Source organism: Larus michahellis, chromosome 5 (assembly GCF_964199755.1).
Source record: "Larus michahellis chromosome 5, bLarMic1.1, whole genome shotgun sequence".
In the NCBI taxonomy this organism is placed as follows: domain Eukaryota; kingdom Metazoa; phylum Chordata; class Aves; order Charadriiformes; family Laridae; genus Larus; species Larus michahellis.
Window position 1 is genome coordinate 45,698,627 of NC_133900.1, and position 24,120 is coordinate 45,722,746.

The 24,120-nt window shown below is 70.8% G+C and overlaps 4 protein-coding genes across 11 annotated transcripts; 1 reads left to right on the forward strand and 3 right to left on the reverse strand.

Moving 5' to 3' along the window:
* Positions 1-138: 138 nt before the first annotated feature.
* Positions 139-2,302, reverse strand: WBP1 (WW domain binding protein 1). Its single transcript, XM_074588947.1, has 4 exons — positions 2,114-2,302; positions 1,868-1,970; positions 1,593-1,754; positions 139-1,456 (listed from the first exon to the last, which is right to left on the reverse strand). The coding sequence occupies exons 1-4, from the start codon at positions 2,183-2,185 to the stop codon at positions 801-803; spliced, it is 993 nt and encodes a 330-aa protein (XP_074445048.1). The 5' UTR covers positions 2,186-2,302; the 3' UTR covers positions 139-800.
* Positions 2,303-2,923: 621 nt separating this feature from the next.
* INO80B (INO80 complex subunit B) lies at positions 2,924-5,107 on the reverse strand. Its single transcript, XM_074588948.1, has 5 exons — positions 4,954-5,107; positions 4,629-4,830; positions 4,357-4,475; positions 3,823-4,004; positions 2,924-3,591 (listed from the first exon to the last, which is right to left on the reverse strand). The coding sequence occupies exons 1-5, from the start codon at positions 4,997-4,999 to the stop codon at positions 3,124-3,126; spliced, it is 1,017 nt and encodes a 338-aa protein (XP_074445049.1). The 5' UTR covers positions 5,000-5,107; the 3' UTR covers positions 2,924-3,123.
* Positions 5,108-5,370: 263 nt separating this feature from the next.
* Positions 5,371-16,155, forward strand: RTKN (rhotekin). Of its 7 annotated transcripts, XM_074587051.1 has the most exons (14): positions 7,082-7,140; positions 7,876-8,135; positions 10,612-10,811; positions 10,946-11,007; positions 11,178-11,231; positions 11,331-11,448; positions 11,641-11,865; positions 11,942-12,036; positions 12,814-12,920; positions 13,295-13,426; positions 13,501-13,666; positions 14,151-14,255; positions 14,552-14,660; positions 15,169-15,312. In XM_074587051.1, exons 2-14 carry the CDS (start codon positions 7,965-7,967, stop codon positions 15,173-15,175), a joined length of 1,551 nt encoding a protein of 516 aa, XP_074443152.1. In that variant the 5' UTR covers positions 7,082-7,140; positions 7,876-7,964; the 3' UTR covers positions 15,176-15,312. The 7 variants fall into 7 exon arrangements, with proteins under 7 accessions (XP_074443149.1, XP_074443148.1, XP_074443153.1 ...); XM_074587045.1 differs by lacking the exon at positions 14,552-14,660 and having other exon boundaries at positions 15,169-16,155; XM_074587046.1 differs by lacking the exon at positions 14,552-14,660 and having other exon boundaries at positions 13,298-13,426; positions 15,169-16,155.
* On the reverse strand, positions 16,132-23,322 carry LOC141743278 (uncharacterized). 2 transcript variants are annotated; one of them, XM_074587043.1, is made up of 14 exons: positions 23,192-23,322; positions 21,197-21,249; positions 20,987-21,099; positions 20,791-20,865; positions 20,097-20,237; positions 19,829-19,906; positions 19,492-19,643; positions 18,847-18,901; positions 18,674-18,748; positions 18,445-18,565; positions 17,405-18,304; positions 17,175-17,293; positions 16,698-16,755; positions 16,132-16,596 (listed from the first exon to the last, which is right to left on the reverse strand). In XM_074587043.1, exons 1-14 carry the CDS (start codon positions 23,275-23,277, stop codon positions 16,496-16,498), a joined length of 2,127 nt encoding a protein of 708 aa, XP_074443144.1. In that variant the 5' UTR covers positions 23,278-23,322; the 3' UTR covers positions 16,132-16,495. The 2 variants fall into 2 exon arrangements, with proteins under 2 accessions (XP_074443144.1, XP_074443145.1); XM_074587044.1 differs by lacking the exons at positions 20,987-21,099; positions 21,197-21,249; positions 23,192-23,322 and having other exon boundaries at positions 19,492-19,683.
* Between the last annotated feature and the right edge of the window lie 798 nt (positions 23,323-24,120).

Sequence of the window (24,120 nt, forward strand, 5' to 3'; positions counted from 1 at the left end):
CTGTGCTGTGCACTGGGACAGGGCACTGCCCCCCACGCCATAGCAGGTCCTTGTCCCCCTCCCTCCCTGTGGAGGCCCAGCTCAGCCCCAGTAACCATGTCCCCCCAGGATCCGCCCCCCCAGCATGCACAGAGCTGCTGTACTTCCACATCTCTTTAATGGTGAGAGAACGCTACGTGAACTGCCCGTCCCCCAGCAGAGATGGGGACCCCCCCACAGGCAGTGGCCCCAGTCCCAGGGCCTGCGGCACTGGCAGCGCAGGGGTGGGGACGGGGCAGGCGTGGGGGCCCAGTAGCTGCGGACCCTGGAAGCAGTTCAGAAGGGAGGGGGCTCCAGCAGGACCACACTGAGAGCAGGGCCACCACGGGGCCCAGCCGTGCCACATGAGGTACTGGACATGGTGGGACACAGGGGAGGGGGGTCTGTTGGGGCAAGGGGCCCCCGGGGGCTCCACAGCTTTGAGTCCAGACCCCAGGGACGCTGCCCCAAGCCCCCAGCAGCGGGGCAGCACCAGGAGCGGGAGGGAAGAGGCAGCCCCCCACTGAAGCACTGCCTGTCCCGCTCTGCCCCGCACCAGGCGCCCTCTGAGCAGGGGGGGGGTCACACCCATTGCACCCCCCACAGCTGCTCCAAGGCCGGGGGGGGACAGAACGGGCTGGAACGGCACAGCCGTGGCTCATGGCCCTTGGCACAGCCACCTGCCCCCACCCCGGGTACAGGCAGGGGGAGCAGGCAGCGGGACAGGGCCAGGCAAGCTAGCAGGCAGCGGGGAGGGCAGGGCTTGACTGGTGGGCACAGGCTCAGACAGGCAGTGCGGGCGAGCCAGGCCCCTCGCTGTCCCCCTGGCCCGGCAGCCCACAGCGCGGCGGGTGTGTGGGACCGGCCTTGCCCAGGAGGTGGGTGCCCTCACCCTCGCCCTCCTCCTCCTCCTGGCAGCGCCCCACCTCGATGCCTGAGTCCCCCGTCAGGCGCCGGTGCCGGAAATGCTCGCTGCTGCTGCCTTCCTCCTGGGCTGCGCTGCCCTCCTCTTCCTCACCCTCCTCGATGTCGGAGCAGGGGTGGCAGTCAGCCTCAAAGAAGTCCACGGTGGAGGAGAAGAGGGCGTGCTTGTGCGGGGCCCCGCGGGCCGGCGCCTCCTCGGGGGGCAGCTCCCAGCTGGCGCCGGTGCCGGTGCTGCTGGTACCTCCCTCCTCACTGGGTGTGCTGGCCCGGCTGTGCTCCGTCTCATCCGTCACCTGCACCGAGAGCGAGGTGCTGCTGGGGGAGGTGGCGCAGCTCGACTCGCAGGAGCAGCTGGTGTAGTTCTCTGAGCTGGGCGAGAGGGTGAGGCTGCTGGAGCCCAGGCGGCTGCGGGGCCCGCTCAGTTGGGCCAGGATGGAGCTGTAGGGCGGCGGTGGCGTGCTGGGGCGGTGGGCCACCTCCTCGTAGGCAGGCAGCTTGAAGGAAGCCAGCATCCCTGTGGAAGAGGGGGAACACGGGTCAGGGTGGCTCCCCAGGCCCTGGGCTGCCACTGGGACCTGGAGTGTGCAGCCTGGCACAGGGCTCAGGAGCAGAGCAGACACACACAAGGGACTGGGGTCCCCCTCACTCACTGAGGTCCATCATGGAGGTGGGGTAGTTGCAGGCACCGTGGTAGGCGATGAGGTTGATCTCCCGCTGCCGCTGCTGCTGCTGCAGGCGCAGCTTGGCCCGGCGGTGCCGGTAGGCGCAGCAGCAGCTGAAGAGGATGAGGATGGTCCAGAGGAGCCAGAACCCTGCGGGGAGCAGAGCAGGGTCACCCTCCCCTCAAACCCCCCTCCCACGGGGGAGGAGGCCACAGCCCCCAACCTCCCTAGAGCCCAGCTCCCCCCTGCCCCTCAGCACTCACACCACAGCTCGTAGTAGTAGGTGCAGCAGCCAGTCTCCCCGCAGCAGTGCCCGGTCTCGCAGACGTAGGGCTGGTTGTTCACCCCCGGGCAGTACTCCCGGGCCTGCGGGTACAGCCATACCATCACCCCAGCCCGGTAAGGGGGGCTGCCACCCCGGCCCCGGAGGACCACGTCCCAGCACGCTGGCAGCGGCTCCTGCCCGTCGCCGGGCCCGGTCCCCCGGCCGCCCCCCGCACTGCTCGTACCTGCTGGTGCTGCCGGCCCAGCAGCGCGGCCCAGGCCCCCTCGGCGGCGCCGCCACTCCCGGGCCGCTCCATGGCGCCGCCTACAGCCCGCCGCGGCCCCGCGCCGGCTCCGCCCGTTCGGCCGCCCCGGCCCCGGCCCCCGCCGCCCGCAGCAGCAGCCGCTGCCCCACCGCCGCCGCCGCCGCCCCCATTCCGGCCGCCCGGCCCGCCGCCGCCGCCCGGGCCGCAGCCTCCTCCGCCGCCATCACGCCCGGGCCAAAGATCCCGCCCCCCACCGCCGCCGCCGCCCAATCCGCCACTGCCCCGCCGCCGCCCGCCAATCGGCGCCGCCGCCGCCGCCCTGGCCCCACCAATCGGACGCCGTCTGCCCGCGCCTCACGCCCAACAACAGAGACAAAGGGACCGAGCCCCGCCCCCGACAGGATTGGCGGTCGCCGCCACCAACCGGAGGCGTAGCCCCGCCCTCCCGGCCGTGACTGACGAGCTCGCCGGCCAACGGCCACCTCGCCCCGGCGCTACCGCTCCTGCCTGGCCGGGGCCCCGCCCCTGGGGCGGGCGTTGGGGATAGCCTGGCCAACGCGCGACGCAGGCACATGATTAGCGGAGCGGCCGACCAACCAGCGCCGCCGCCCTGTGCCGGGCAGCGCCCCAGCCAATGGGCGCTGCGGCTGGGCTCTGCGCGGTGCCCCGCCCCCGGCATCGGCGGGTCGTACCATAACGCACAGGTTCGGGGGAGCGCGGACTGTACCACAGCGCTCCCCGGTGTGTCTGTCGGTCTGTCCCCACGTCCCGGCGGACCCACACACGGCTCCTTTCCCAACAGCCTTTAATCAGCTCCGCAGCACCGGGCGGCGGCACCACCGCGGGACCAGCCCCGGCATCACCCGGGACACCCCCACTCCCCCAGAACCCCCCCTCAGTCCCTGCTGGGGCCACCCCACAGCCCCCGGCCCCCTCTGTCCATGGCGGAGGGGCTGGTCCCCGCCTCACGTCCCGTCCATCCCCCCGGCCTAGGCCGCGGCCTCCTGCAGCTGGAGGTTCCTCCTGTAGCAGGCCAGGCTGCAGAGGGGCAGGCCGGTGCGGGAGCAGGAGTAGCGCTTGTGGTTGGAGCAGCCGGTGACGCCGCAGAGGACGACGGGGGGTGGCAGGGCCGGGGCCGGGGTGGGCAGCAGCGGCAGGGCCACGCCGGCCGGGAAGGAGACGGTGATGCGGTCGATGGCGTTGCAGTAGTGGACAACGGGGCAGGGGGCCTGCTTGGCCTTGCGCTCCCGCAGCGTCTTCACCTTGGCCTTGTTGGTCTTGGTCAGGCGCTCGATGGTCTGGTTCTTGTTCTCCTCCGCCTTCTTGGCCGCCTGCAGGCGCCGCTTGCGGGCCCGCTCCTCCCGCTTCACCAGCATCTCCTCCGTCAGCTCCTTCGCCTTGTAGCCCATGGGCAGCTCCAGCAGCGGCTGGCTCTGCTGCTTGTGCAGGAGGGCTTTCTGCAGGGACGTGGGAGACACTGTCAACCCTGGCCCTTCCTTTCCTCCAAGGCCTCCAACCTGGCCCCCCTCTCACCAGTTCTGGGGCCTCTGCAGCACCCCATCTCACCTGAGCGGGCAGCAGAGCCAGGTCAGTGTTGGGGCCACCAGCCCCATGGCTCCAGCAGGCCAGGCTGCATCCCTCAGCCCTGCCCCAGTTGGCTCCGTGGACCCCCCACCTGCCCCCGTCACCTGTCGGGCCGTCAGCAGGGACTCGTCCACCTCCTTCTTGAGCTCCCCGTTATCGTCCAGCTCGCCCTTCTCCAGGGCGTCGAGCCAGCGCTCTTCCTCCTCCTCCTCTTCCTCGCGGGCAGGAAAGCAGCTCTCCGAATCCAAGTCTGGCAGGGGTGAGGGGTCTAGGTTGCTGTCCTCATCTGGGCCGGGCAGCAGGGGAGAGAAGAGTCACTGGGGGCAAGGGGGGAAGGTCACCCCATCCTGGGGTCAGGCCGCCCTCGAAGCCCTGATGGGGCGACTCACGCTGCCCTGGGCAGCAGGGCCAGGACAGCATAACTGTCCCTAGCTCCTCTGCAAGGCACTGGGTGCTGCCCAGCCTGCCCTGGCATGGGGGGCACAGCCACACTCACAGCCTCTTTAGAAGGGACCAGAGCATCCCTGCAGGCTCCCCCTCCTGCTCCAGCTTTCCAGTGCTCCCCACCACCCTCCCCCTTGGAGCGCCCCCATCCCGGCACTGCCCCCTGTATCCCTTGCGCTGCCCCCAGGGCTCACCCAGCCAGGCCCGGTACTGCTCGATGGGCACCCCCTCCGTGGGCTCCTCCTCCTCGTCCACCACCATCAGCGGGGAGGGCGAGCGTGGCGCCTCGGGGACCACCGTGAAGGTCGGCACGCTGTGGAGAGAGAGCACGGGGCAGCCCGTGAGGCCGGGACGGGGCCAACTGGGGCCTGGGGGACACAGCCCGGCCCCAGCGAGGCTGAGACGTGGGGACAGGTGTCCAAGCGAGGGGTGGGGGAAAGAGACCGGCCGCCCCCCCGCCCCTCACCTCTTGGTGCCCAGGATCTGCCCCCCCAGCTTGATCTTGAGCTTGAGCTGGGGCTTGCGCAGGCCGGCGGCGGGCTCGGGGGCCGCGGGGGGCGGCGGCGGCCCCGCCGCCTCATGGTGGTGCTTCTTCTTGTGCTTCTTCTTGTGCTTCTTGTGCTTCTTCTTGTGGGAGCCGTGCCCGCCGCCCGCCTCGGCCTCCTCCCCTGCGGGGGACACACACACAACCATCAGCCCGGCCCGGCGACGCGCCACCGACCCCGGCGGGGCCGGAGCTGCGAGTCCCGGACTCCCCCAACCCCTACCCCGGGGATCGCCACCCTCCTCACCGTGCTCGCCTCCCTCCATCCTGCCGCGCCGCCAGGCCTTGCTCATCCGGCGATGCCGCTGCTGGCGTCCCGCCGTGAAGGCGGCGGGGGGGAACCAATTCCAGGGAGGACCCACTTCCTCCCGGCGCGGCGGAACGCACCCAGTGTGGGCGAGGTGACGCCGGCGCCGCCATCTTTGAAGTGGGCAAAGTGGTGGTTGCTGGGAGCGCTGCCCGCGCGGAAACCGCCGCCGCGGGCCCTAAGGGCCCGCGGCGGCGGTTTCCGCGCGGGCAGCGCGTGCCACCGGGGCATGCAGACAGCTGCACTGGCACGTGCACCCCCCCCCCATGTTCCCCCACGCCATGTCCCCCCCCCCCCAACACCATGTCGCCACAGCTGCCTGCGCTGAGTCAGGCCATTGTCCTGCCCGTGCCAGGAGCCACCCGGTACTGGCCCCGCTGCCAGCCCCATTCCTGCTCCGGCTGCCGCCAGGCATCCCAGTGCTCCCCGCAGCCACTCGGGTCGGGATCGGTGCTTCCCGGTGCCTCCCGGTGCGTCCCGCCCCCCTGCCAGGTGCGGCAGTACCGGGGAGGGGTTTGCTCCGGGCTGGGAGCCCAGGAACATTCCTGTGGGAGCCAGAGCGTTCCCGGGACCAGCCACCAGCACTGGCACCGACACCAGCACACAATGTTTTGCCGTAACCAGCGGAGCCGGGTGACGGTGGCCCGTGGCTCGGCGCTGGAGATGGAGATCCGACGTGGCCGATGCCGGCTCAGCCTCCTGGCCGACTCCCCGCAGGTACGGCACCGGCACCGGCATCGGCACCGGTACCGGCAGCCAGGCCGCGCAGGCAGGGCGCCGGCAGCCGCTCCCCGCCTCCCCCTGTCTTGGAACCCGCCGCCCTCGTCCTGCCCGTCCTGCCCGTCCCGCCAGCAGCACCGGCCGCCACCGGCCCAGCCGGGATTTCCCGCCACGCCAGCCAGCTCTCGCCCCGGCAGAGCGGGAAGCGCCCGCGCCCCCGGCATGGCCGCCCTCGCCACCGGCAGCGTGCCAGGCCGGCGCGGCGGGACCGTGGCCCCGGCACCCCATGGCTCCCACTGCTGCCTGGGGAGGCCCGGTGCTGGGGGCCGGTGTGGGGCAGGGGGACACCGGCACCGGGCAAGGGCCGGATCCACACCGGGACCCCTGGTGGGCTCTGTCGTGGCGGGGGCCACTGGACAAGGAAGGACCCTCGCCCCTGCTGGGCACGTGGCCCCCGGCCAGGCACGAGGCACAGGGGGGGCTGGTGCACCCGAAGGGGGTCCCGGTGTGCTCTGTGGGGGCCCTGGTTGCCCCAGTACCGTCTGCACATGGTGGGGGGGTCACCGGTGCACACGGGGGGTCTGGGTGCACTCAAGGGGAGGGTCCCAGTTTCCCCAGTACTGGCTGCACACGGGGAGGGGGGCTACAGTGCACTTGGGGGGGGGGTGTCCCGGTGTACTCGGGGGGGTGGGGGGTCCCGGTGCACATGAGGCTTCCTGGTGCACCCGGGGGGGGGGTGTGTTGTAGTGTACGCACAGGGGTCCCGGTGAGCACGGGGGGGGGGGGTGTCCCGGTGCGCTCGAAGGGGGGTCCCGTTGCACGGGGGGAATCCCGGTGTTCTCAGGGGGGGCGCTTCCCAGTGCACGCACAAGGCTGCCGGTGCACTCGGGGGGGGGGGGTCCGTATGCACTCAGTGCAGGGGGTCCCGGTGCACGGAGGGATGGGGGGGTCCGGATACACTCGTGGCAGGGGCGGTCCCGGTTTCTCCGGTACGAGCTGCCACATATAAGGGGGGTCCCCAGTTCCCCCAGTACCGTCTACACATTGCGGGGGGGCCGGTGCATACGTGGAGGGGGCCCGGTGCACAGACGGCGGGGGGGGGGGGGGGGGATATCTCGCCGCTAGGGGGCGCCCCCCCGCCGCTCCCCCCCCCCGCCATCCTTCCCCACCCCGGTATCCCGGAGCCGCCGTTGCCGCCGGTCCCGCCGTGGGTGGGGGCGGGCGGGGGGGCGGCCCCTGTAAGCGGAGCCGGCGGAGGAATGGCCGGGGGGGGGTGGCGGTGAAAGGCGGCGGGAGGGAGCCGGGGGGGGGGGGAGAGGCGGGCCGGGGGCGGGCGGGCGGGCGGGCGGGCGGCCGCCGCCTTCCTGTACGCGCCGCGGCGGAGCAACGGAGCGGGAGCGGCGGAAGGTACCGGAGGCGGTGTATGTGTGGGGGGTGTTGTTTCGCGCTGCTGCGCCCACCGGGGCCGGTAGGGGGCGGCGGCGGCTGGCACCGGGACCGGCGGGGGGACGGATGGGGGGGGGGGGGACCGGGGGCCCGGTCCCCCCCCCCCCCTCCATCCGTCCCCCCGCCGGTCCCGGTGCTCCGTCGCCTCCCTGCACCCCGATCCGATCTCCTCCGTCTCAGCCCGAACCGGTCCCGGTCCCCGGCACCCCCCGTCCCATGCACCCCTTGTCCTGTCCCCTGCACCCCTTTCTCTTGTCCTCGCACCCTTCGTCCCATCCGTGCACCCCATCTCCCGTCCCCGGCCCCCCCATCCCGCACCCCGTGCCCCATCCCTGCACCCCCAACCCTGCCCCCCCTTGTCCTCCTCCCGTCCCCTGCGCCCCGTCTCCTGTCCCCTCCGCCCCATCCTGTCCCTGCACCCCGTGTCCCCTCCCTCCTGCGCCCCAGTCCCTGCACCCCTTGTCCCGTCCCCCCCCATCCTCAGCACCCCTTATCCCATCCCTGCACCCCCCCATCCCCCTTCCTCGCCCCCCCCCCCCCCAAGCCGCCCCCGCTGCCCTTTCCCGCACAGTGTCCGGTTGTTCGGCGGGAGGGGGCGGTTGGTACCCGGTGGGGAGGGAGTCGGGGGGGGGGGGGGGGGGGGAAGCAGCCGGTACCCGCGGGGGGGCCGATGAAAGGGCCCTTTTCTCTCCGCAGGCGTGGGGTTGGGGGGGGGGGACGCAGAAAGACCCGACTCCTGACCGGCGCTGGATGCGGTGGGGTCTACGAGTGGGGAGCCGGGGTGGATGCGGGAAAGTCCCCCCACCCCCCCCAGCCCCCCCAGAATAACCGGGGGGGTCCCGGTGGTCCCCATGGAGGTGGCGGGGAGGGGGCAACGCCTTCAGATGCAGGAGAAGCTGCGGATCCTGGAAGATCTCAACATGCTCTATATCCGGCAGATCGCCATTAGCCTCCAGGTAGGAATTGGAGGACACCCCCCCCCCCCCCCCAACCAGGACCCCCCGGAACCTCCCGGACCCCGCGGAACCCAGGGTCCGGGTAGTGGCGGGGGGGTCCCAGGAAGGTGGAGAGTGCTCCCCACCGATCCTCTCCTTGGGGGGAGCATCCCCCCATATCCCACTGGTGGTGGTGGTGGGGGGTCTCTCCAGGAGGATGGGGGGGTGGTCTTGACGCGGGGGGGGGGGGGGGCAGTTCCTGGTTGCCACCCCCCCCTCGCCCGCTGCTCGGGGTTATTTATAGCAGGCGGTGACGTCACTGCGGCTCCATGGGCAAGGGGCCCGGGGGGTGCAGGCAGCGCGGGGGGTGCAGGCAGCAGCCGGTACCGGAATGGAGCAGCAACCGGTACCGGCAGTGAGTTGGGGGGGTGTGGGGGGGTGTATGTCTGGGGGTGTCCGTGGTGCCTGGGGTGCATGGCACGTCTTGCAGGGGGGGGGAGCGTGGTGCATCCGTGGGGGCACGTGGTCCCCCTGTGGGGTGCATGATGGATCCGTGGGGCGCGGGGCACGTCTGGGGGATGCATGGCACATGTGTGGGGTGCGTGGCACATCCGGGGGGGGGCATGGTGTATCGGTGGGGCGTGCCATTCCCCCGTGGGGTACACGACGTATCCGTGGGGTACGGGGTTCCCCTGGGGGTATATGACATATTTGTGGGGCGCGTGGCACGTCCGGGGGATGCGTGGCATATCCATGGGGCGCATGGTGTATTTGGGGGGGGTATTGTCATTTCCTCGTGGGGTACACAATGTACCCCACGTTGGGGATGTGGGGTACACGCAAGTGGGGTGTGTGACACATTTGTGGGACGCGTGGTGTGTCTCTGGGGCGCGTGGCACATCCATGGGGGGCAAGGAGTATCTGTGGGGTGTGTGGCTGTGTTGTGGGGCACATGATGCATCTGTGGGGTGCATGTCAAATCTGTGGGGCACATGATATATCTGTGGGGTGCATGGTTGGCCCGTAGGACACGTTATGTATCTGGGGGGCGCATGGCACATCTGTGGGATACATGGCAAATCCGTGGGGTGTGTGGCACGTCTGTGGGGCACATGGTGTATCTGTGGGGTATGTCATTCCCTCGTGGGGTACATGATGTACCCCACATTGGGGATATGGGGTACACGCATGTGGCGTGCATGACACATTTGTGGGATGCGTGGTGTGTCTGTGGGGCACGTCGCACATCCATGGGGTATTTGTGGGGTGCGTGGCTCTCTTGTGCGGCACATGATGTGTCTGTGGGGTGTATGGCAAATCTGTGGGGTACATGATATATCTGTGGGGTGTGTGGTTGCCCTGTGGGACTCATTATCTCTGGGGTGTGTGGCACACCTGGGGGATGCACGGCAAACCTGTGGGGTGCGTGGCGCATCCGTGGGGTGCATGGTGTATTTGTGGGGTGTGCCGTTCCGCTGTGGGGTACATGATGCATCCGTGGGGTACGTGGTTCCTCTGTGGGGTACATGATGTATTCGTGGAGCGCATGGCACATTTGTGGCATGCATGGTGTATCTGTGGGGTGCGTGGCACATCCATGGGGTGCATGGAGTATCTGTGGGGTACAAGGCTCCCCCGTGGGGTACATGATGCATCTGTGGGTTGTGTGGCGCATCTGTGGGGCTGTATCTGTGGGGTGGGGTGGTTCTCCCATGGGGTACATGATGTATCTGTGGGGTGCATGGCTTCGCTGTGGGGTACATGATGTATCTGTGGGGTGCATGGCTTCGCTGTGGGGTACATGATATATCTGTGGGGTGCATGGTTTATCTGTGGGGTGCATGGTTGCCCCATGGGACACATGTATCAGTGGGGCATATGGCACAACTGGGGGATGCGTGGCAAATCCGTGGGGTGTGTGGCACATCTGTGGGGCGTGTGGTTCCCCTGTGGGGTAGATGATGTATTTGTGGGGTACGTGGCACATCTGGGGGATGCATGGCACATCCGTGGGGCGCATGGTGTGTCTGTGGGGTGTCTTTCCCTTGTTGGGTACACGACATGTCTGGGGTACGCGGCACATTTGTGGGGCGCGTGGTGTATCTCTGGGGTGCACGGGATGGGGGACCCCGGCGGGCAGCTGTGGGGGGCCCGGGAGGGTGACCCCAAGGAGCCGGCAGCTACGTGGCCCTGGGGGGGGCACAGGGTGTTGACTTGGTGGCTGCAGCAAAAGCTGGTTTGGGATGGGGGGGTGACAGAGGTGGCCATGGGGACCGTCCCCTGCTGCGTGTCTCTGGTGTCGTCCCCCCCTTGCTGGGCGCCCCGAGCTGCGCTGAGCCAGGGGTGCGTGGCTGGGGACCCCCCGAAATGTGTGCGTGGCTGGGACACCCCCCCCCCCCCCCCCCTCAAGGGGTGCAGAGCTGGGGGTGGCCGTGATCCGTGGAGCCGGTGACAGCCCCCATCCCCGTGTTGTCCCCCGGTCTTTTTGCCTTGCCAGGACACGGAGATCCAGCGGAAGATGGAGCGGGAGCTGCGGCTGCGGGAGGGGGCCTGCAAGCTGCTGGCCGCCTGTAGCCGGCGGGAGCAGGCGCTGGAGGCCGCCAAGAGCCTCCTGGTCTGCAACAGCCGCGTCCTGGCTTACATGGCCGAGCTGCAGCGCAGGAAGGAGGCGCAGGTGTTGCGGCGGACGGCCAGGCGGTGAGCACCCCCCCCCCCCGGGCTTGGGGCTGGTGGGGCGGAAGATGGGGGGGGGCGGAAGATGGCGGGGCAGCCGTCGCAGCCCCCCCATCCATCCTTGCTTCCCCCCCCCCCCCCCGCCTTCGCCCCCGCAGCCCTTCGGATGCCGGCCCCACGGACGAGCGCCTGCCCTGCCGGGGAACCGTCTGCATCTCAGGTATGGTGGTGGCGGTGGTGGTGGTGATGGGGGGGGTGTGTGTGTGTCCCACCACGTTTCCCACTGCAACCCATCATGGTGGGGGGGGCTGGTGGGGGGGGTTTCCCCGCGGTTGCGGGGTGGGGGGATGCTCAGCCCCCCTCGCCGCCCGCTTCCCCCCGCTTTCCCAGACCTGCGCATCCCGCTGATGTGGAAGGACACGGAGTATTTCAGGAATAAGGGAGGTGAGTGAGGGTGCGGGGGGCGGGTGCGGAGGCGGGGAGCGCGGGGTGGGGGAGGGCTGCGCTTCACCCCCCCACCGCCCTGACACCCCATCCCCGCAGAGCTGCACCGCTGCGCCGTCTTCTGCCTGCTGCAGCTCGGGGCGGAGATCCACGACACCCCCATGGTGCTGGTGGACCGGACCCTCACCGACATCTGCTTCGAGAGCGCCGTCCTCTTGTGAGCCCCCCACCCTGGGGGGGGACGACCCCTGCCCTCCTCTGCCTCCCCCCGGGGGGACCCCTGCCTCCCCCCGGGGGGAGATCCTGTGGGGGTGGCCCAGAGGGTCCTGAGGTGAGATGTCACCCCGTCATGGCCACCCCACTCATCCCGTGTTTTGTCCCCCCCCAACCCCCCCCCACCCTCCACCAGCTCGGAGGCCGGTCCCGACTTTGAGTTGAAGGTGGAGCTGTACAGCGCGGGGTTGGCAGGGGGGTCGGCGCAGGGCAGCACCCCCAGGAAGCTGGCCACCCGCCTCAGCACCTCCCTGGGACGTTCCTCCGGCAAACGGGTGCGCGCCGCCATGGACGGGGCTCCTGGCAGCCCCCCGGGCAACGGGGGCACCAGCCCCCTCCTCCTGCCGGCCCCCAGCGTGCCGTGAGTACCCCCATCCCCACCCCCCTCCCTTCCATGTCTCCATCATCCTTTCTCCCCTCACCTGCCGTCCCCCCAGGGGTCCCAAATTCCACCTGCTGGCACATGCCGTCCTCTCCCTGGCTGAGGTGCAGGATGGCTTCCGCACCCACGACCTCGCCATCGCCAGCAACGGTGAGCCCACGTGGCACGGCACGGCACGGCGCGGGTGGTGGGGCTGGGGGCCGGGCAGGGTGGGGAGAGAGGGGTCTGGGGACTGGTGAGGTGCGAGGACAGGGGTCTGGTGGGGTGGAGGTCAGATGGGTCCGGGGTCCTGGCTAGGCTGGGGGGTCTGGTGGGATGGAAGTCAGATGGGTCTGGGGTCCTGAGGGGTCTGGGGGGTCTGGTGGGATGAAAGACAGATGGATCTGGGATCCCGGGGGGTCTGGTGGGATGAAGGACAGGTGGGTCTGGGGTCCTGGCTGGTCTTGGGGGTCTGGTGGGATGGAGGTCAGATGGATCTGGGGTCCTGGGTGGTCTAGTGGGACGGAGGTCAGATGGGTCTGGGGTCCTAGAGGGGTCTGGTGGGATGGAGGTCAGATGGGCCTGGGGTCCTGGCTGGTCTGGGGGCAAGATGTGTGCGGGGTGGGGGGGGGGTGGGGAGCTGGTGAGCTGGGGACAGGGGACTGGGATGGGGTGGAGTGGGGAGAAAAAGGCACGGTGTCCTGGTGGGGCGGTGGGAGAGGGGGGGTTGGGGGGCTAGCAGGGTGGGAGGGAGGGATCTGGGGGACTTGATGGGGTGAGGAGAAAGGAGTCTGGGGGGGGTCCTGGCTGGTTTGGAGGGGAGAGATGAGCCTGGGGGCCCGGTGGGGTGGGGAGAGGGGTCTGGGGTCCTGCCAGGGCAGGGAACGGGGAAGCGGGGCGCAGGTGGGGGTCCATGCCAGGGCACCCCAGGCGACTGTGCCCCCCCAGAGGAGAGCTCCTTCTGGCTGCCCCTCTACGGCAGCATGTGCTGCCGCCTGGCTGCACAGCCCCGCTGCATGGCCGCCCCCGTGACCAGCGGCTTCCTCCGGCTGCAGGTGAGCGCGGGCTGGGGACGGAGATGGGATGGGACAGGGATGGGAATGAAGATGGGGACATGGACGGGGATGGGACAGGGACGAGGACGGTGATGGGACAGGGATGGGGACAGAGAGGGGGACAGGGATGGAGATGGGGATGGGATGGGTGGGTGATGGGGACAAGGACAGGTGGTGGCACGAGCCCGCTGGGTCTCGGCAGTCCCTGCCAGTGGGCTCTGGACTGCGGTGGGGATGGAGACCAGGGGATCCCCATTCTGGGGAGGGGGCTGCCCCCATCCCCCCACACTGGGCAGGGATGGGGTGCGGTGGGGCTGGGGATGACCCCAGGGGTCCGGGGTCAGCCGCACTGATGGTGCCGGTTCCATGGGCAGCAGCCGGGGGCCGAGGCGCAGAGCGGGGCCCGTCTGTACTGCGTCCTGCGCGGCACCGACCTCCTCTGCTACCACGACCCCGGCGAGGCCGAGGCCGGGCTGGAGCCGGCCCTCACCATCGCCGTCAACAAGGTACAGCCGAGGTGGGGGGGCTGTGGGGGCTTTGGGGGGCTGCAGAGGGCTGAGGGCTTCTGCCGCCGCCGCAGGAGACCCGCATCCGCGCGGCGGAGCGGGAGGGGCGCGGGCAGCCCCACGGCATGGCCGTCACCAACCGGTACGGCGGCGAGGAGGTGACCCACACGCTGCTGGCCGAGAGCCGGGCCGAGGCGCAGCGATGGATGGAAGCCTTCTGGCAGCACTTCTACGACATGAGTGAGCGTGGGCGGCACGGCAGGACCCCCATCCCTGTGGTGTCCCCATCTCTGGTGGGACCCCATCCCTGTGGAACCGCAGCCCAGTAGGAGCCCCCCATCCCGGTAGCACTCCCCAGTGTGGTGGGACCCCTAGCCCTCTAGGACCCCATCCCGGCAGGACCCCCATCCCAGCAAGACCCCAGCCCAGCAGAAGCTCATCCAGGTGGGACCCCCAGTCCAGCAGGACCTCATCCAGGCAGGACCCCCATCCCAGCACGACCCCTGTCCTGGGTGCATCCCTATCCTGGCAGGAACCCCATCCTAGGGGGACCCCCATCCTGGCAAGACCCCAGCCCAGCAGAACCTCATCCAGGTGGGACCCCCATCCCAGCACGACCCCTATCCTGGGTGCATCCCTATCCTGGCAGGAACCCCATCCCAGTGGGACCCCCATCCCGGTGGGATCCCATCCTTGGGGTGCTGACCCCGCCTTGTGCCCCCAGGCCAGTGGAAGCAGTGCTGTGACGAGCTGATGAGGATCGAGGTGCCACCACCGCGCCGGCCACCCGCCATGCTGCCCCGGCAGGGCTCGCTCTACCACGAGATGGGTGAGCACTGAGGCTGCTGGGGGGGAACACTGGGGGGGGCTCTGCCTCTGTCTCCCTCCTCTCTGCTCTCCGCTATCTTGCCGCCGGGTGGCCCTGTCTCTGCCCCCCCGGCACTTCCCTAACACTGCTGTTCTCTCCACTGCCCTTCTGCCCCTTCTCTGTCCTCTCTCTGTCCCCCCCCACCTTTTTCTGTCCCCTCACCTGCCTTTCTCTGTCCCCTCTTGCTCCTCTCTGTCCCCTCCCTGTCTCTCTGTCCTCCCTGTCCCTGTCCTTCCCCCCATCTCTGGCGGCTGCAGCCCTGCCTGGCCCGGCTGTGCCCCCCTCCGCCTGCGAAGGGCTCCTGCTGCAGGATAACGCCGTCTCGGAGGAGATCCGGGCTCTGCTCTCCTCCTATTACAGTGACAGGTGACGGGCGGGGGGCCGGCGGGGCGAGCCCACCGCGCCACAGCCCACGGCACCACTGGGATGGCCGTGGGGATGGCTCGGACACAGGGCTCATCCCGGCTGCCCTGGCTCCGGGGCACATCCCAGCTCCGGGGCACGTCCCAGCCACCTTGGCCATGGGGCACATCCCAGGAACCCCAGCCACAGGACACGTCCCAGCTGCCCTGGCTTTGGGGCACGTCCCAGCTCCAGGGCACATCCCAGCCACCTTGGCCATAGGGCACATCCCGGCTGCTCTGGCTCTAGGGCACATCCCGGCTGTCCCAGCCATGGGCCATGTCCCACCTGCCCTGGCTCCGGTGCGCATCCCAGCCGTGGGTCACATCCCAGCCACGGGGCACATCCCGGCTGCCTCGGCCACGGAGCGTGTCCCAGCCACAGCCTGGTCCTTGGCTGGTCCCGTCCCCCTGGTGCAGGAGCAGGGTGGTGGTCCGGGGGGGGTCTGGCTGACCCCCGCTCTTCCCCACAGCTATTGATCCATCCGACGACATCGAGGCGGTGACAGACATCCTCACGCAGCGGGCGGGGGGCCGGGTGCCGGGGACCCCCCCGTGGCTCTCCCTCTTCGAGGAGCCCCCCCTGCACGCCAACCCCTCTGGCCGGGCAACCAGCCCCAGCCCCCCCGCCCGCCGCCCCTGGGGCCGCCCCCGCACCCTCTCCCTGGACGCCAAGCTCAGCACCCTGAAGGGGCGGGGGGCCCGGCGGGCGGCCCCCCCCCAGCACCCCTTGCCCCACGGCTCCAGCTCCTCCAGCAGCGGCAGCAGCAGCCCGGCCATGGAGCACGACCACCCCGGCCCTCTCCAGTCCCAGGTCTGAGCCTCAGGACCCTCGGGGGGGGACATGGCACCCTCCAGCCCCCAGGGTGGCTGTGGAGGGGTGACACGGCAAGGGGTCCTGCCCCAGGGCGGGGTGGGGGGGGAGGGGGTGCTGAGCCCAGGGAGGGCGGGGGGCTCCCAGCTTCTTTTCTTGGGGAGAAACTGGAATTTCTGCCACCCTGTGCCTGGGGGGAGGGGGGAGGCGTGGGGACAGGGTAGGCTCAGGGCAGACCCCTGCCAAAGGGGTAGGGGGGGCTGTTGCACCCCCCAGGGTGTGTGCTGGGGGTTGACACTCCCCCACCCCCACCCCCCAGTTGCAAGGTGGGTTCTGGGGGCTGAACCCCCCGCTCCATTGGAAGGTGGGTGCTGGGGTCCCCCCCAGGGTGGGTGCTCAGGGCAAACCCCCACATACAGTGGGTGTGGGTCTAACCCCGGGGGGTGCGCAGGGCCCCCCCTAGCTCTGCTTTACCTCTCTTCTAACCCTGGGGGTTGCCTGCCTCAGCCCCCACTGCAGCCCCCCCACCTGCCACCCTTCCCGGGGGGGGCAGCGCCCCCCGGCAGGGACCAGCCCTGGCCCCCTCCCCGGGGCCGGGGACCCAAAGCTGCCACCTCATTAATATGCATTAAAAATTTATTTAACAGCCACTGTGTCTGATTAGGGGGAGGCTTGGGGTAGTGGGGGGGTCCCTGGCCTGGCCTCCCTGGGGTGGGGGTCCATGCCCCCCACACCCTGTGCCACCACCAGTGAGGCGGGGGCTGGGGGCCTCCCAAAGCTGCTTATTGGGGTGCAAACGGGGGGCTGTGGGGGGGCTGCAGCCGCAGCCCCGGGGCTGAGAGTGAGTGCGTGTGTGGGGCTGTGCTGGGGGGAGGCCATGGGAAGGGTCTGTTGTGTGTGGGGCAGGGTTGTCGGGGGGGAGACAGGACTGGCAGCTAAGGTGCCATCCAGGTGCCCCCCAAGAGGGGCTGCTGCGTCCCCCCCGGCTACACGGCGTGGGGGGAGAGGTCCTCGTCCTCGGCGGGGGGGCTGGTGCCCCCGGGCAGCTGCGGGTGGGGGGCGTCACGGGCCAGCAGCAGGGCAAAGCCTGGGCAGAGAGAGAGGGTCAGGGGCTGAGCCCGGAGGGGGAAAATGGGGGGGGTTAGAGAGGTGGGGGGGGGTACGGGGGTGGGGGCGTTTGGGGGGTACCTGGCTTGTCTTTGTGCAGGGGCTGTGGCAGGAGGATGCTGTCGCTGGGCTCATCCCCCTGCAAGACAGAGCCCTGAGGGGTCCCCACCGCCCCCAGCCGTACCCGGCCCCCCACCCTGGGGACTCCCCAGCCCCTTTGCCTCCAGCCCCCCCAGCCTTGTCCCCTGCCCTGTCCCCCCCCCAACCTGAGCCTCCAGCCCTGTCCTGTCATGCCCAGACCCATCCCGTCCCCCAGCCCCAAAACCACTCCCAAGTCTTGTCCCCTACCCAACCACTTGACCCAGTCCCAAAATCATCCTTCCCCCCTACCGCGCCCTCCCAGCCCCATCTCGTCCCCCACCCCCAGCCCCAAAAACACCCTTCGGTCTTGTCCCCCAGCTTTCCCCACCCCAACCATGGCCCCCTGTCCCAAAATCATCCTCCCCCAGCCCCATCCCATTGCCCCAAACCCCACACTGCCCCAACTCAGTGCTGTACCTGCCCCGGGAGGGTGTCCTGCTCCCAGGGGGCCGGCCAGCCCCCCTCCTCATGGCCCTTGATGCCGTTGTGCCCCAGGTTGCCCAGGGCTGGCTCCTGCCCCGCCTGCCCCACAGACCCTATGGGGAGAGGGGCAGGCTGAGCCCCACGCCAGCCCCAGCGCCCAGGCAGGGGTCTGGGGTGTGGGACCCCCCCCACAAGCCCCCGACAGAGGAGTCCTGGCCACGCACCTGTCTGTGGTTCCTGGTGGGGAAGGGCCGGATCCCGCGGCAGGCTGGGGGGGCTGGGGCTGCGCGGGGGAGTCCTGGCCTGAGGCATCAGGGCAGGTGTCAGCCCGGGCAGGGGGGACCCCCCCTGGGAGGCTGGGACCCCCTTGTCCGGCCCCACCAGCAGTCCTGGAGACTCCCATGCCGGGGGGCTGGGGAGTGGGAAGGTATCCAGGGGGGGCCCGTCCTCATCCTGGGGGGTGCCAGAGGGGCTGGGGGGAGGCAGAGTTATGGCCTCCTTGGTGCCCAGGGGGGGCTGACAAGGGGGGCTGCTGGGGGGCCCCAGCCCAGGAGTGCTGCAGGGGGGCAGGGGCTCTGCCCCACAAGTGCTATCAGGGGAGCCTGACCCGGGGGGGCCGGGGGGACACCCCATCCTTGGGGGACTGGCAGGGGGCAGGGGCCCTGGCCCAGGCATGGGGGGTGGGGACCCTGCCCCTGCCAGGCTGGGGGGACTCCAGGTGGCAGAGGGAGGGGGGGAGCCTGTCCCTAAGGGGCTGGACAGAGGGGGGGGCCCTGTACCCACAGGGCTGGGGGGGCTCCCCGTGCTGGCACAGGAAGGGGGTCTTGTCCCTATGGGGCTGGCAGCAGGGGATGCCCCTCTCCCCGTGGGGCTGGTGGAGGCACAGGGAGGGGTCCCTGTCCCCGTGGGGCTGGTGGGGGTCCCGGTGGGAGCACAGGGAGGGGTCCCCCTCCCCGTGGGGCTGGTGGGGAGGGGAGGCTGGGGTCGGCGGGGGCTGGGGGGGGGTGCAGCCCTGAAAGCCCCAGGGTGGAGGGGTCCAGGTGAGGGTGGAGGGTCCGGCCGGCGGAAGATGAATGCCGACTCCGTCAGGCTGCGCTGGTACCGCAGGAATGGCCGCCGGGCACCTGGGACACAAGGAGGGGGTCGGTAGCTATCCCTGCCCACCCGGGGGGCAGCAACCCCCACCGCTGCCCCATGTCCCGTGACAGGCAGCACCCGCACCCCCAGACCCGGCATCGTCACCCCCTGCCGTGGGGGCACCTACCGGGCCTGGTGCCGAGGGGGGAGGCAGGCAGCGGGGTGCCAGAGGTGGACCCCGAGCGCTCCCGCTGCCGGAAGAAATCCCGTGGGTTCTGCGAGCGCTGGGAGACCAGGACAGCCGCCTCCTGCCGGCACCCAGAGACCCATCAGTGGGGCCACGCCATGGCCATGTGGCCCCACGGTGTGGCCACGGCCACCCGGGGCAGGACAGGTCGCACGACCCCGGCACTCACGGCCGCCTTCTCGATGGACTCGCTGCGCCGGCTGCGTTCCCGCATGGCCTCCTCGTGCTCCCGCTGCTGCTGCTCCTGCGGGGACAGAGCACGGCCGGGCAGCCTGACACCGGGGTGCTCCCATTCACGAAATGCGGCCCCTCCCAGACCCCCAGCCCGGCCGCCCCACTCACCCATCGCGCCTTCTCCTTCCTCCGCTCCTCCGCCTCCAGCCGCGCCTGCTCCTTCCTGCGAGGGCAGGGAGCGTCACGGGGGTGTGGGGGACATGGGGGCACAGGAGCTCTCGGAGCCATGTGGGACAGGGAGTGATGGGGATGGGGAAGCTGAGGGTGCAGGGAGCTGGGGGTCCCATCACAGGAACCCATGGCAAGGGTGCTGATGGGGATGCTGGCACTGTGGGGTGCAGGGGGCTGTGGGGCCCACGGTCAGAGCACTGATGGGGCTAGGGGCACTGGGGGGTGCAGGGGGCTGTGGGTCCCACCATGGGCACCCATGGTTAGAGCACCAATAGGGCTGGGGGCATTGAGGGGGTGCAGGGGGCTGCGGGTCCCATCGTAGGAAGCCATGGTGAGAGAATTGATGGGGGTGGTGGCACTGTGGGGTGCAGGGGCCGTGGGTCCCACTGTGGGCACCCATGGTCAGCACCGATGGGGCTGGGGTCACTGTGGGGTGCAGGGGGCTGTGGGTCCCACCACGGGCACACATGGTCAGAGTCCTGATGGGGGTGGCACTGTGGGGTGCAGGGCGCTGCAGGTCGCACCATGGGCACCCGTGTGGTGGCCGGGCTCACGTGTCCCGTCCCGCGCCCCTGCCCTCACCGCTGCTCCTCGATCATCCGCTCCTTCTCCCTGAAGCGGAGCTCGCGCTCGGCCGCCTCCCGCCTCTCCTCCTCCATCCGCTCCCGCTCCCAGCGCTTGCGCTCCTCCAGTGCCCGCCGCCGCTCCTCCTCCTTGCGCTGCTCCTCCTCGCGCTGCGGCCGCACCACGCTCAGCATCGGGACCCTCACCGGCCTCGGCACCGGGACCCCCACCAGGCTCAGCCCATGGCAGCCCCTCGAGGCCAAGCCAGCAGCCATGATCCCGGTCCCGGGGATGCCGGGGGGGTCGTTGGGGATGCAGTCAGCACCCATGCCCACCCATGCCCCCCACCCCTCACCTCGGCCTGGGCCCAGAAGGAATCCCGCTTGGTCCGGCGTATCTCCAGCGCCGGGTTGGTCTTGCGGTAGTTGGTGCCCTGCGGGGACCGAGCTGGGGTCTCAGGGCAGGACCCCCGGGGGTCGGGTCGTGTGTGTCCCCCCCCCCCAGTCAGGGACCCCCAGGATGGCACTGGGAAGGGTGGGCGAGAGCCTCATCACCCCACCGGGTGCCCTCCTGGCTGGTCGCCATCCCTGCCTGCATGTCACCCACCAGGACCCCCCACTCACCACCAGCTCCTGGGCATCCGGGGGGGGCATCCTCCTGGTGAGGGCGGGAGCGGCGGTGGGAGCCAGCTTCGCCAGTGCTCGGCTCAGTCCCTCCTGCGTCACCTCCTCGGCACGGCGGGCGCTCAGCACCACGCTGGCCTCCTGCCGCCAGAGACGGGATGGCGTCACCCCCCCACCTCCCCCCCCCACACCCGCCCCGAGCACCCACAGCCCCCCCATGGGACAGATTTGCAGCCTCCCCAGGGAATCCTGGCGCCATTCCCTCGCACGCGCTCGCCATGCTTCAGATGTGGGGCCGGATCCAGATGTGGGTGCCAAATCCAGATGGGGAGCCGGATCCAGATATAGGACCCAGCTGGATCTCCAGGGGCTGGGACATGGGAGCGGAGGGAGGGAGGCCGGGGCGGGGGGGGGGGTGGGGGGGGCAGGATCCCACCAAGCAAGGGCAGGATCCGGCTGGGGAGGGCAGGGAGCCCAACCACAACCCCGGCTCGTCGGCCAAGGCTGGGAACTGGGAACGGCAGCGTCTGAGTCAGCAGAGCCAGGAATGCACCCGGCGCAGCAAGCAAAGGTCGGGGCTGGCCGGGATGAGGTGGGGGACACAGGAGGGCGCACGGGACCCAGTCCCCAGCTCCCCCCGCCCCCTGGGGCGGGGGGGGCTGGGGACTGGGTCCCGTGCCCCCCAGAAACTCACCCTAAAGAAGGCTCTGATGGCGGGCAGATGCCCGGCACACGCCTCGCGTTGGGACTCCGGTGCCTTCTCCCCGACCTGGCACCGGCACACACCGCTTAGGCTGGCACCCCGTGCCATGTCCCTGTCCCCCGGGACCCCGGGTGGAGGGGTAGGATGCTCAGAGCCCCCCTCCCGCCCAGCCAAGCCCTGTGCTCACCCAGTTGATGAGGACGACGCGGTGAGCGCTGGTGCCGGGGTCTTGGATGCGGCACAGCCCGTACATGATGCTGGCGGTGGAGAATTTTTCGGCCAGCTCATCCGGACCCCCAGCTACAAGGAGGATGTTGGTCGGCAAGGGGGGGGGAGTGAGCACAGTGGGACCCCCCCCGGCACCCCCCCCCCTCCTTCAGCATTGCTCCCCTGTTACCTCCAGAGTCCAGGAGCTTGAGGTCATGGTGCTTCTCATAGCCAAAGACAGCCCTGGGGGGGGAGAAGGGGAGGGGGGGTCAGGATTGGAGGGGCAGCAGAGCAGCACGGGCAGCTGCCCTCGTCCCTACAAGGTCACCCGTGACAGGCAACGTGGCCACTCGGACGTCCCCGGCTGCGGCAGGCGGTGGCCACCGACCCGCTCCGGGCAGAGCTGGCCGGCGGGTAATCCCCCCAAGGGCAGTGGGGCCAGTGGCAGTCGCTTTCCTGGGGGAGTCAGGAATTGCCCTGGGGAGAATCCGGGGGCGGGGAGGACGGGGGGAGGCAGCCTGGAGACCTGCCAGCCCGGGGGCACCCTCTGTGCCCCCTGCCGTGCCCCCCCTGTGCCGTCTGCCTGGGCTGAATTCGTGGAAGTGCCGCCGGCAGCATCCGCCCTGGGGACAATGGGGCCGCGGGAAGCGCCACAGCAGCACGGCCCACCCCCGGCCCCCCGGGCTGTCCCCAGCCCAAGCCCCTCGGGGCAGTGGTGGCATCTCCCAGCACCGGGGCTGGCACCGCACACAGTGTCCGGGACCCCTCACACAGACCCTGACCCCGTGGCCCCCACTGGCCCCGTCTTCCCCCTGCCTGCCCAGAGATGGGGAACAGCCCTGGCCCCCTGGCTGTGCCGGGACCCCCTGCCTGGGGCTGGGGGGCCGAGAGGGGGCTGGGGACGCCTCGCTGGCAGAGGCCCTGGCTGGGCATTCCCCGCCGGCTCTGCTGCCTCTTTGTCTCCGCATGGCTCCGATTACAGGCGCATGTGGCGGCATGCTGTGTTCCACGCCGGCTGGGACACGGCATGGCACGGCACGGCTCCGGGAGCAGGCGTGCAGCGTGGCACGGCACGGCACGGCACGGCATGGCAGGACATGGCATGGCACAGCAAGGCGTGACATGGCATGGCGCGGCATGGCAGGGCACGACATGGCACAGCCAGGCATGGTATGGCATGGCATGGCGTGACACGGCACAACATGGCACAGCACGTCATGCTGGCTGCACGCGGCAGGCCTGGCCGGCAGCAGGAACAGGCCCTGGCCCCGGGCCAGCCAAGTTCCGGCACGCTGGCCGGGACAGGGGACAGAGGGCATTGCCCGGGCGGCCGGTGGCCTCGGGGCCAAGCCCTGCATGCTGCCGCAGGGCTGCGAGGCGAGGGGTGGCCGTGGGGGATGGCGCAGCTCCGGTGCCATCGCCCCCAGCACCGGCGTGGCACCGTCCCGGGACCCCCACACCCCGGGGCAGGGCAGGACCCCACTTTCCCACCACGGTGCGGCCCGGGGAGGGTGGGGGGCACAGCCGCACACCCCCCTCAAGCCATAGGGCGCAGCCGGGCAGGGCGCCCCGATCACCCGGGGCACCTCCGGCCCCTTCCCCATCCCCGGCCCACCCGGTGACCGGCAGCAGGAGCCGGTGCCGGGGCTCGACTGCTCCCCCCGGCCCCGGCACTGTCCCCCCGGTGCAGCCCCCCCAGGCCGTGCCGTGCCCCGGGCGGCGGCGCCGCTCCCAGCCCGGCGGCGGCGGGACCGGGCGGGGCGGGGCGGGACCGGGCGCCCGGTTCCCAGCGCGGCTCGGCGGGCGCAGCGACGGGCGGGGCTCAGCCCCGGGACGTCGGGCCCGTCTCGGCACCCCCCTGCCCCAGCACCCCGCGGCCCGCGTTCCGTCCGGGACCCCGGTGCGCCCCGGACCCCCCCCGTCCCGCTGCCGGTGCGTTTCGGACCCCCCCGCCCGCGTCCCGCCGAGCCCGCAGCCACCGCCCGCACTGTCCATGCCGGTGCCCGGTGCCGATGCCCGTTCCCGGTACTAGTTCCCGGTGCCGATGCCCATGCCCGGTGCCTATGCCCGGTCCGGCGCTAGTACCCGGTGCCCCTTCCCATTCCTGGTGCCGGCGCCCCGTTCCCTGGTATCCAACCGTGTTCCCGGTCCCGGTGCCCGTTCCCGCTCCCGTTCCCAGCCTCACCAGTTGGTCCCGGCCCGGGGGTTGCCCACGTCCTCCTTGGCCGCCAGCAGCGCCAGCCGGTGCCTCTCCAGCCCCGGGGCCGCCATCCCGCGCCCGCCGCCCCGCAGCCCCTGCGCCCGCCCCGCCCCCGCCGCCCACGGGCGGGACCGGGCGGCACCGGGCGGGGCGCGGGGCGGCGGCGGCGCCAGCCGGGCGGGGCGGGGGGACGCGGGGCGCTGCCGGGGCCCGCTGGCCGGGAGCAACCGGGACACCCGGCACCGGGACGCGCCGGGTCCCACTGGGACGCGGGTGGGGTGCGGGGTCCCACACCGGGATGCGGGTGCCGTGCGGGGTCCTGTGCTGGGACATGGGTGCAGCGTAAGGATCCTGCACCGGGATGTGGGTGCAGGGCAAGGTCCCACTGGGATGTGTGTGCACGTCCCAGGGTCCCAATGGCTCGTGGGCGCTGTACACAGGGTCCTACACTGGGACATGGGTCCTGTGCCAGGATCCAGCACTGGGAAGTGCGTCCCACACCGGGATGTGGGTGCTGTGGAGGGTCCCGCTGGATTGTGGGTGCACATCCCAGGGTCATGAGCGTCGTACAGAGGGTCCTGCACTGGGATGCGGGTGTTGTACTAGTGTCCCGTGGTGGGACATGGGTGCTGTGCCAGGATCTAGCACTGGGAAGTGGATCCCACACCAGGATAGGGGTGCTGTGCCAGGATCCAGCACTGGGAAGTGGGTCTCACACTGGGATGTGGGTGCTGTGCAGGGTCCCACTGGACTGTGGGTGCAGGATCCCACTGGGAGGTGGGTGCAGGTGCCAGGGTTCCAATGGCTCATGGACGCTGAACAGAGGGTCCTGCACTGGGACATGGGTGCTGTACTAGTGTCCCACGGTGGAACATGGGTGCTGTGCCAGGATCCAGTACTGGGAAGTGGGTCCC

Coding starts and splice junctions, on each gene's coding strand:
- INO80B (XM_074588948.1), bottom strand. CDS start 4,999: ATGAGCAAGGCCTGGCGGCGCGGCAGGATGGAGGGAGGCGAGCACG. Junction 4,831..4,953: donor GATGGAGGGAGGCGAGCACG/GTGAGGAGGGTG, acceptor TGTCCCCCGCAG/GGGAGGAGGCCGAGGCGGGC. Junction 3,592..3,822: donor CCCTGCTGACGGCCCGACAG/GTGACGGGGGCA, acceptor ACGTCCCTGCAG/AAAGCCCTCCTGCACAAGCA.
- WBP1 (XM_074588947.1), bottom strand. CDS start 2,185: ATGGAGCGGCCCGGGAGTGGCGGCGCCGCCGAGGGGGCCTGGGCCGCG. Junction 1,755..1,867: donor CTACTACTACGAGCTGTGGT/GTGAGTGCTGAG, acceptor TGCTCCCCGCAG/GGTTCTGGCTCCTCTGGACC. Junction 1,457..1,592: donor CACCTCCATGATGGACCTCA/GTGAGTGAGGGG, acceptor CCTCTTCCACAG/GGATGCTGGCTTCCTTCAAG.
- RTKN (XM_074587045.1), top strand. CDS start 7,965: ATGCGGGAAAGTCCCCCCACCCCCCCCAGCCCCCCCAGAATAACCGGG. Junction 11,008..11,177: donor GGGAACCGTCTGCATCTCAG/GTATGGTGGTGG, acceptor CCGCTTTCCCAG/ACCTGCGCATCCCGCTGATG. Junction 11,232..11,330: donor GTATTTCAGGAATAAGGGAG/GTGAGTGAGGGT, acceptor CCATCCCCGCAG/AGCTGCACCGCTGCGCCGTC.
- LOC141743278 (XM_074587043.1), bottom strand. CDS start 23,277: ATGGCGGCCCCGGGGCTGGAGAGGCACCGGCTGGCGCTGCTGGCGGCC. Junction 20,238..20,790: donor CCATCAGAGCCTTCTTTAGG/GTGAGTTTCTGG, acceptor CTCTGGCGGCAG/GAGGCCAGCGTGGTGCTGAG. Junction 18,305..18,444: donor CCCCCTCGGCACCAGGCCCG/GTAGGTGCCCCC, acceptor CTTGTGTCCCAG/GTGCCCGGCGGCCATTCCTG.